We start from the raw sequence: 10006 nt of genomic DNA on the forward strand, positions 1-10006 counted from the left end.
ATATAAATATAAGAAAAGAAAAAGATAACTTTGTAAAGGTAATAATAAATGATAAAATGGATACCTTTGAATTTTTGCAAGAAAAAAATATCAGTTTTAAATGATGATTACTAATTTTTAGCATTATAAATATTATTATATTTAAAGTGATATAATTCAATTTGAAATATTTAATAAAAACAAAAGTATATATTGTAAAAAGTTATTTAAAAAGTAACCATTTTTAGATTTTTCAACAAAAATGAGAATGAAGCCTTCAAAGCAAAAATAAGAATTTATCAAATATTTTCTAAATTTGAGAAAATGCGGATCTGACTCAATGTTACAACAAAATTTCAACATTTTTTTCACTGCTTCACGGTTAAATTGTTGATTGGCATGTGTCCCAATCTTATGACAAGTTCAATTTCTTGTTGTCACAATGCGCTTCGTTTCGCAAATACATATAGGATAGTAGAAAGGTATGCCAAAAATAAAACAACAACCACTGCTTAATTGAATTATATTTATTTCTTCTTTATTTTAACGTCTTAAAGTTTAATTTGTTTTTATTTTTGTTTCTCTTTCTCTGCCATTGTTGTACACGAGTTTCTAAACGTGATACTACACACATGAAAGAAAAAAAAACAAAATCAATTACTTTACAAAAGTTTGATTTCGACTGAGCGCAGACAGTTTTGTTTCAACTATCGTTATAGGTGCATCATCGTGTTTATTATTTACTATTCGAAAGATAAGTGCACAGTCTACGCGATAGATTTTGTTTAATTTATATTTGTGATAGGTCAGGGCGAAACACGATTAAAAGAAATACATTTAGGTAATTTGCATAAATTCTGAGGACATTTTCATCTTTTTCTCCGGCGGAGGTTTCATATCGCTTTTCTCCGTTCCCGCTTTCGTGTCTTTTGAGTCTTGTGGCTCTTCGAGTTCTTGTTTAATTGCAGTTGTATCGCTTGTACTCGTGCCTTGCTGTTGTTGTTGATGTTGTCCCGGAGGAGGAAATTGTCTGAGTAAATCAACTAACAACATATCAACGCGTTGTCTCTGAAACAAGGAGCTTGCTTCTTCTTTTGTCTTTTGTTCTTTCTTCTCCTTGGGTTTTGTCTTCTCTCCGGGTGTCTTTGAAAAATCCCAACTATACCCTTTCGCATTCGGATGATAACGCGCATACGAACTTGATTCTTCAAATGCCGATTGCAAATGCTGCACAGTCGACAATATTCGTGAACTAAAGACATTTTCCAAATTGGGCGCTTGATAAACGATTCCCGCAATAATGTAATAATCAGCTAAAGGCGTTACGCTTTCCGGCGAATGTCGATGTTGCTTTCGGATCACATATAAAATCGGTTCTTGAACGTGTAACAAAATATATTCAACGCCAATCATATTACTGAAAAAGAAATCACAAATTTAAATAAGTTTTCTTAAATTCAAGTGTTTCGATATTACCTCAAATTATCCATGCTTTGTCGTTGCATCCGAACAACTTCATTATTGCAAGTTCTCTCGTAAAAAGGATTCGATTTTTCCGAAAAGTAATCCATAACATTTTGTGTGTTCAAAATGGGAATCCAATTTGAGTCGTGCCACGAAATGTGCAGAGGATTCTCAGCGGCAATTATATTCGGAAGTCTTGCTGGCATCATTTGCTGTTTACTTTCACAAATTATACAACAAAAAAATCACTGCGATGCAGAATAAATCTACAAAACGAATGAAGATGAAATTTTAACAAACTTTTTGTTGTTTACGATTTTCCTTTTGACACTTTACACATTTGACAACTGCGAAAGAAAAACTTGTGATCCGATGAAATACGTTACATACATTTTTAAAAAATTAATTTTTATTGCATTTTCAGAGGCAAAATGGGCAAAAAAATGGTAGACAACAGCTTAAATGCGTATTGGAGTGCCACGAAAATCAGAAGAAGCAGTCAAATACTGTTGGAACACATAAAGGTAAGTGTTAGCGCATTTCTCCATGTAACGACAGACAACCATACAATAGCAACTTTTTTCGAAAATGTGTCAAAAAACGTAAACAGATGAATTTCGAACAAAAAATTCTTCAGTAATTTCTAAAAATAGAATATTTCCCTTAATGTTACAAAATCCGAAAAGTACAAAATAATGGTAAAAAAAGAAAGAAAATTCCTTTCGAATTTCAATTAAACATTTCTTTTCCTTTCTCTTTTCAACAGGGTCAATCTCCGGAAATTCAATCCGACGACGACGAATACGATGTAGTGCCTGTTCATAACTATCCGAAGCTTATTTTACAAACTGCAGATTTAATTAATGCCCAATGGCCTCGTTCTCAGATGGCAAGAGTTGTTACGTTACAATCTAGCTGTGACAATCTTCCGTGCAATTTGATTGTAACAAAAATGAAACACAAAGTCGTTGTAGGTCATTTAAAAATTACGCCAATTCCTTCCGATCGCAAATCCTGTTTTATTGAGTCAGTAGTTGTAGCAAAATGTTACAGAGGACAAGGCATCGGATCACTTTTAATGGAGCGTGCAGAAAGTTATTGTCGCGACAAAGGAATTGAAACAATTTATCTGTCGACATACGATCAACAGAGATTCTATTCAAGGTTGGGATACGACATCTGCGAACCCATCAATATCTTCGGCAATCGGAGTTTCGTGCGGAATTCGACAACAAAGAAAACGTACATGAAGAAATTGTTAACGTAGCACCAAATTGTCAAACAACAACCTGTGTACCTAAAATTAATTTATTTTTTCTTAGCGTTTAAGATTGTGACTTTTATTTTTAATTGCAAAATAATTTATTTTTTATAAAATGTACCGCACACTTGAAGAAATTAAATTTGTGCCTTCGAAATACGATTTTTTTTTTCGTTTCGATGCGATGATTGAAAACATTCGTATTCGTGTTCGTTGCGTTCTTGACATTCAATCGGTCAATTTCTTGCTCTTGACACTCAAAGAATCGTTCGACTTGAAAAGTTGTAAAAAAAACATTAAATTGAACGAAAAAAATGAATATGGTGTTAAAGAGAATGCTTTTATTTATTCATTAAATTAATAATTTTTAAGATATTTTTTTTATTATTTAGTAAAATAATTACAAGCATGATCTGATCATAATCACAAAAACTGGGTATTCCAGAAACAAAAAAAAAATGAAATCACGGCAGTCTTGTTAAATATTACTTTTAAATTAAGGGATTTGCTCTAAGTTTAAGGGAATTCTGATAATGATGTCACACAACGGTTATCTATTTCAACAACTTGCAGGAGGCGCAATCCTGTGAAAAAAAAACAAAAATTTAATTGAGAAAAGTTTAAGGAGGAAAAAAATGAACTTACGGTGTTGTCGAAGTACTATCCGCAAATAATATATCACTCCGACTGTTAATTAAAAACACTAATATAAATGATATTGTCATGACGATCAAGCCTACAGAAAAACTGAATGCTTCGTGCGTTGTTGATGGGCGAAGGAAAATACGAGCGGAAATTTCGCTCCATGTTGACTCGGTCCATGTTGAATATTTGTGAGATTTCCAATCGTAATCTAAAAAAAATTGGTTAATTATTATTTATAAAAAAAAAATTAAAAACTTTTTCATACCATCAATAAGGAATGCAGGACTAATAGCAGTTGATACATTATGTGTCGTCAATTTACATTCTCCTTTCCCATCTATTCCGTTGAACCATTGCAAGGGCAAATTTTGACAATCTTCTTTCGTATTCGAAACTTTTTTACCCAACACAAATCCCATGATTTGAGATGTCCAAAATGTTGCTTCTTTTCCCGTACTTACGCCAATGTATCGATTTGGAGGATAAATTGGCAACGCATCTTCCTTGAATTTCGACACAGCTTTAAACATCGTACAGTTACTCGATTTCAAGAAACAATACAAAAATTCATCTATCAAGGCAACATTAACGCCTTGTTTACGAAAATCTGGAGACAAATCTTGTCCTGTTATCATTTCATAGAGAACCATTCCGAGAATTGTTGACATATTTCGGATTTTGTATTGAATATTATCGACAGTCGGTGTATCGAGATCTTCTAATTCCATAAAATCTTCATTCGTAAGATTGAGATACGTGTAATTCAAGTTTCTGTAATCGTCGTAAATTGATTGGTAATATTTGTTCTTCGGTTCACTCATGAGAATCATCGCAGGGAATGAATTGTTAGCTCGAAGGAACGTTTGTGCCGAAAATGGAGGTAAATTATCTTGTAATTTATCTGTTGCTTGGATTCCAAAGTTGTACACGTTGTTGTATGCATTGATGTTTGTTACCAAATGTTTCGCTTGATCGAAGTCTGTTGGATGGAATACGTTAATTGTTGACAAATCATCAAGTGTTCCAATGTCTATCATAAATTCAATGTTTTCCATTGTAATTTTGTTCTTGAGAGTACTATTATTGGGAAAAAGATTTTGTTCCATGTCATAAACAAACTTTTGAGATCCAATATAGTCGAATGATTCGCCATTGAACATCACGAAAAGCACATTATACTTGATATTTTCATCTCTTTTAGGTGTCAAAACTTTGTTTAAATATTGCGCAACGCCGACAACTGTCGCAAAGGGCACCAAACTACTCATTGCTCCCAAATAAAATTCATCAAACAACGAACTCGTATCTATTCGAGTTGATACAAGGATGAACTTTTCCGCAAGATCGACTGTTTGTTCGCCATCTTCGACTGTTTCGCGTTCAAAGAGTGTCGCATACACATTTTTTCCCTGCAACGGATCACAATATCTCGTCGGTTGCAAATTCCGTATCATACTTGTACGTCGCACACAAGTCTCTGAACTTCCAGCTGCTGACATAAGGGTATTTATTTCGACACTACATAATGAACGATCACGTTGATGTTCCATATCGAAACTATTGAATTTGACGTAACACTCAACTAATTTTGCTATTTCTTCAGGCTCTATCACAAAGTATATTGGAAATGGAAAATCTTCGTTCATTAAATCTGTGCCATATGGATTCCAACTATTTTTGGGATCTGTAGCGTCACACGTTTGTTTCTGCAAAAGGCCTCCAAATTGATTTGGGCACTTGGATTCGTGACTAAAGGTTTCCAACAATGTTCTGTTGTTGATGAGAACAATACCGCTGACGATTGTCGAGCCAAGGTCTTTTAGCTTCAAGATATTCTCTCGTGTGAAAAGTCGAGGAACAATAACGGGAATGTACGGCGGAGATGGAGGCTTTCCAAATAAAAATTCTAAGTCATTATCGCTTTGCACTAAATGTAACACTCCTGTAGATCCTCCAAATTTAGCTACAAAACAGGAAATGAATCATCAGGTAATTGCGAAACAAAGAGAAATAAAACATCTTACATGAACATCCTGTAGAATGAGTGCCATTTAACCGTCGAAAACAACTCGTTCCCTTTAAATTACTGTAAATTTTGTCTTTTGTTCTTAAGGAATTACCTGAAAAGAAGAAAAACTTTTCATTTTGATGCACAAACAAATCACAACCGGACAAATTACTCACCTAAAACTACAAAATTAATTAGTCCTAATATAATACAGAGGCGCAAATGCATGATGATCCTCGTAATTGCCCTGAGTCAAATACGCTGAGACAACAATTTACAATGTTTGGTCTCTGATTCAAGGCGAAAACTCCCTTTTTAATGCACCTTTTAATAGCAACAACTCAGGATAATTCGGATTGTCAAAGTATCAAGACGTCTTTGCTTGAAATGTTCATTGAGCAACTGCCTTACGTCAATTCTTTGTTTTGATTGTTCTCATGGGAAATCACACGATCCGGCGAAATGGATGAGTTACAAGCGAAATTCTGTCAGAAAAAGCTTAAAGTGCTTGAAAAACAACGAAGCGAATACGACAATGTTTTAAAAGAAACAGAAGATCAATTAGAAGCTTTAAGACAACGTGCTGAACAACTTTCAACAACCAAAGAAACTTCCGTCGCGACAGACAAATTGACGAATGATGAAATTGCGAGATACAGTCGACAAATAATTCTTCCAAATTTCGGAGTAAAAGGACAATTAAAATTAAAAAATGCTTCCGTTTTAATTGTCGGCGCCGGAGGTTTAGGATGCCCATCAGCTCAACATCTTGTCGGAGCAGGAATTGGTCATATTGGCATTGTAGATTACGATTCTGTGGAAATTACGAATTTACATCGACAATTAATGCATTCGGAAGAGATGATAGGCGTACCGAAAGTCGAATCTCTCAAAAAATCGTTGTTAAAGTTAAACTCTAATACGAAAATTACGACTTTCAATACGCAATTAGACAGCAAAAACGCTTGTCAGATAATTTCTGATTTCGATATTGTGTTAGATTGTACTGATAATGTTGCAACGCGATATTTGTTGAATGATGCGTGTGTTATGCTCAAAAAACCTTTAGTTTCAGGCAGTGCATTGCAATTTGAAGGGCAATTAACGGTATACAATTTCAATGGAAGTCCTTGCTATCGATGTGTTTTTCCAAAACCTCCTCCGCCAAATGCTGTTACGAATTGCGGCGATGGAGGCGTTTTCGCAACAGTAACGGGAGTAATTGGTACGATGCAAGCAATGGAAGCAACAAAAATCATACAAGGATACGATAATGTTTTGGCAGGCAAACTTTTGATTTATGACGCTTTGGAAACGACTTTTCGTAATGTCAAGTTACGCGGAAAAAAGAACAATTGTGATGTTTGCGGAGAAAATCCCTCAATTAAGGAGCTAATAGATTATGAACAATTTTGTGGCATGAAAGCTACTGACAAGGATTCGCATTTGAGTATTTTAGACTCGAATGAACGTGTAACTGTTGAGGAATTCAATGCCAAATATTGCGAAAACGATCATCTGCTTATCGATGTGAGAAGCAAAAACGAATTTGAAATATGTCAACTACCTCATTCTATTAATGTACCAATTAAAGAAATTTTGGATGACAGAAAAACTGAAGATATCAAAAAAATTATCGATAAAGCTCAAAAAAATCCAATTTTTGTCGTTTGTCGACGAGGAAATGATTCACAATTAGCAGTTCAAAGACTATCAAAAATATTTCCAGATTTAACATTTAAAGACATTAATGGCGGTTTACACGCATGGAGCAGAAATATTGATCCAAAATTTCCAATGTACTAAAAAAAATCATATTTTTATGCTAATACTCCAAATTTGATAAAACTTGAAATTTTGTTGTTTTAATATTCATTTCCCTCTGGATCTCCATCGACGTTAATTACTTGACTGTCGTTCAGGCTTGAACGTTTCTTCATGAATATTTTTAAAATATCTTCTTCGCAAGGTTCAGAAATGTTGTTACATGTATCTCCGATATTTTTCTCAACAAATGTTAGTTTTCGCGGAGATACTAATGGGCGTTCTGCACTTGGGAATCTCGCAAAAGCAGATTGTGAACCTTCAATTACTCGAGCTTTCTTTTGAACTATTTCACTTCGTGCTTTATCGACACGTTTAGTTTTCTTACAAACATCCTTATTGTCGTTCTTCTGTGTATTTGGCGATCGTTGATGTTCAATTAAATGATCTAAATAAGCTGTTTCGATCAATGTAAAACCATCAGGAATTGAGAAAGCTTCGGTTGATTCCATTTTTTTCTGCATTTCAATATTTTGTGTGCGCAAACCTTCATTCAGTTCTTCAATTTTTCTTGAACAGATACGTTCATTCTGCAATTGGCATTCCAAAAGTTTGATTTTTTCCCTAAAAAGGTTTAATTCAAATTTAAGATCATATGATGTTAAAAAAATTCTCTTACTTTAATTGTTGAACAGAAACTTTTGCTTCAGATGATCCGCTATCTTCAGACTCCGACGTCATTTCATCTACATCCATGCCTAATTGAACTTTTATCATATGCACAAGTTCAGTTGAGATGATATTATTGCCGTCAATATCTACCATTAACAATGTTTTATTGTAATCGAGACAATCCAAAATCATCTTTGCTCCATCGTCAGTTAAGCCACAATTTTGCATTTCAATCGATTTAATCCAAACATCTTCTTTCAAGACTTCCATGATAAAATAAACTCCTTCATCGTGTATCTGATTGCCATTTATTGTAATTCTCTTCAAGCCGGGCAAAGTATCAGGATCGATTGTGCGATAACGCAAAGTACTTTCCCATCCTTTACCGAATCGAATAATTTTCTGATAGTTTAGCAATTCTGCGATACATTTTGCGCCTTTTGCCGTCAATGAACATTGAGACATGTTTAAACACTGAATATTTGTCAATATCTTTATATTCGAACAAATCTTTTCACATCCATTATCTCCCAATGCACTTCGAGCAAAACTCAAATTCTTAATGGAATGATTTTCAGACAATCCATTAGCGATGCAAGCGATGTAATTATCCTTCAATGGCAATCCCTCGAGCAATAAAGTCGTTAAATGTTCGTTATTTTGCATGAAACTTCTTATTGTAGAAACAAATTGCGTGAAAATATGATTCGTAAGCAAAATAGGAGTTCCATGGATCTTACGAGCTCTTTTAATTGAATTAACGTTCTCCAATACTTTGAAAAGCAAATTGTATATTACGAGAATTTTTATGTATAGTTTGTAAAAAAAACTTACCATTCGAATTATTTTTTCTTAATTTTATTGCTACATAGTGTAATGATGTATCATAGTAAAGAGCATTAAGAATGGGACTCCAATCATCAAGCTTAACACGATCCGCGAAAAAATCCAATGTACTATAATTCTTGTTTTTTGCTTTAACTTCTTGTAATGGAAGAACATTCTTATTTTTGCACAATTCCAGATATCGCAAATGAAAAGGCTTTGCACGAACACCGTGTGCTTTCATCAAAGGCATTTTTTAATTCAAATAGAAGAAAAGTTTTCAAAAATATTTTTTCGTTTTTTTATATAAAATTATTATGTTTGATTTTTTAGGCGGATGTATAAAAAATATATGAAAATTTTTTGATGAACAATTTTCTCATGACTTGCTTATGTTGCGAAATACTTACTTTTCAATACCAATATCTATTCTCTGATTGGAATTAAATAAAACAAGATTTTTATAATTTTTGCGTGATTACCATACTTTCATGTATTTTTAAAATATTAATGGGAAAAATTTATTCTACGTTTTTACAAGATTACGATTTTTGTTTCTTTATACATCATACAGTAAAATAATCCATATTTCATTATAATTATTTTTCAAATGTGGTTATGTTGGTTCTTGTAAATAAACTCAAACAATTCAGATTTTTATGTGTATGAAGAAAAAAAAATTAAACAATTAAACTAAGTAATTCCTCTTTGCATAATATCCAGTAGTAAATAAAATATACTTTATACAAAATAAAATATTTATTGGTAAATATATTTTTCTTTCTTCCTTGCAAGGAAATCGAAGGTTGAGAGAAAAGAAGATTAAAACACAAGCGAACACAAGTATAATTTTTCAAAATATTTTTTTAAATTTTTTATTATTATTTTAATCCTTTTTTTCATTTATTTTAATTTTGTTTACTAATTAAATACACAGCAAAAGAGTAATATGTATTATAATTTCGTGTAATATAGCAGAACTAACAATGTTTTAGGATTCAAGTTTTTGCTTTTCGTGTGTCTCATTTTTATTTCATTCATTTTATACTTTTAAAAATAAAGCGCAAGAACATAAAAATGTTGGAGAGGCGAAAATATTATGTGTAATAATGTACAATTTCTAAAAATTATGAAATAATAATCAAGTGTGTATCAATTTATTATTCTAATTAAAAGTTACCGCACTTAAACATTAAAAGTTGTTAATTTTTCCTTTAAATTTATTATCATTATTATTACATTAAAACTTGCTACACACAAGTCAAAGTCCCTAATTTTTTTTTTACACATTCTTCAATAAAGATAAACAAAACAAATAAAACCATGCCCGTCACAAAACATTCAATTTATTATTTTATGTAGTATTAACTTAAAAGAAATGGAGATGT

General features: G+C 32.6%; 5 protein-coding genes across 5 annotated transcripts; 2 read left to right on the forward strand and 3 right to left on the reverse strand.

Annotated features, from left to right (window-relative positions):
- Positions 1-494: 494 nt before the first annotated feature.
- Positions 495-1768, reverse strand: LOC134833034 (mediator of RNA polymerase II transcription subunit 6). Its single transcript, XM_063847189.1, has 2 exons — positions 1456-1768; positions 495-1396 (listed from the first exon to the last, which is right to left on the reverse strand). Exons 1-2 carry the CDS (start codon positions 1650-1652, stop codon positions 817-819), a joined length of 777 nt encoding a protein of 258 aa, XP_063703259.1. The 5' UTR covers positions 1653-1768; the 3' UTR covers positions 495-816.
- LOC134833035 (N-alpha-acetyltransferase 80) lies at positions 675-2856 on the forward strand. The gene is made up of 3 exons (XM_063847190.1): positions 675-820; positions 1868-1967; positions 2210-2856. The coding sequence occupies exons 2-3, from the start codon at positions 1875-1877 to the stop codon at positions 2708-2710; spliced, it is 594 nt and encodes a 197-aa protein (XP_063703260.1). The 5' UTR covers positions 675-820; positions 1868-1874; the 3' UTR covers positions 2711-2856.
- A 149-nt stretch (positions 2857-3005) lies between these two features.
- Positions 3006-5708, reverse strand: LOC134833033 (nicastrin). Its single transcript, XM_063847187.1, has 5 exons — positions 5534-5708; positions 5374-5469; positions 3615-5312; positions 3350-3557; positions 3006-3288 (listed from the first exon to the last, which is right to left on the reverse strand). The coding sequence occupies exons 1-5, from the start codon at positions 5583-5585 to the stop codon at positions 3264-3266; spliced, it is 2079 nt and encodes a 692-aa protein (XP_063703257.1). The 5' UTR covers positions 5586-5708; the 3' UTR covers positions 3006-3263.
- Positions 5709-5791: 83 nt separating this feature from the next.
- LOC134833803 (adenylyltransferase and sulfurtransferase MOCS3) lies at positions 5792-7212 on the forward strand. Its single transcript, XM_063848258.1, has one exon. It carries the CDS (start codon positions 5820-5822, stop codon positions 7161-7163), a length of 1344 nt encoding a protein of 447 aa, XP_063704328.1. The 5' UTR covers positions 5792-5819; the 3' UTR covers positions 7164-7212.
- A 10-nt stretch (positions 7213-7222) lies between these two features.
- On the reverse strand, positions 7223-8871 carry LOC134833456 (protein Cep78 homolog). Its single transcript, XM_063847772.1, has 3 exons — positions 8628-8871; positions 7801-8566; positions 7223-7745 (listed from the first exon to the last, which is right to left on the reverse strand). Exons 1-3 carry the CDS (start codon positions 8869-8871, stop codon positions 7223-7225), a joined length of 1533 nt encoding a protein of 510 aa, XP_063703842.1.
- Between the last annotated feature and the right edge of the window lie 1135 nt (positions 8872-10006).

The sequence above is a fragment of the Culicoides brevitarsis genome, chromosome 3, assembly GCF_036172545.1.
Source record: "Culicoides brevitarsis isolate CSIRO-B50_1 chromosome 3, AGI_CSIRO_Cbre_v1, whole genome shotgun sequence".
NCBI classification, from domain to species: domain Eukaryota; kingdom Metazoa; phylum Arthropoda; class Insecta; order Diptera; family Ceratopogonidae; genus Culicoides; species Culicoides brevitarsis.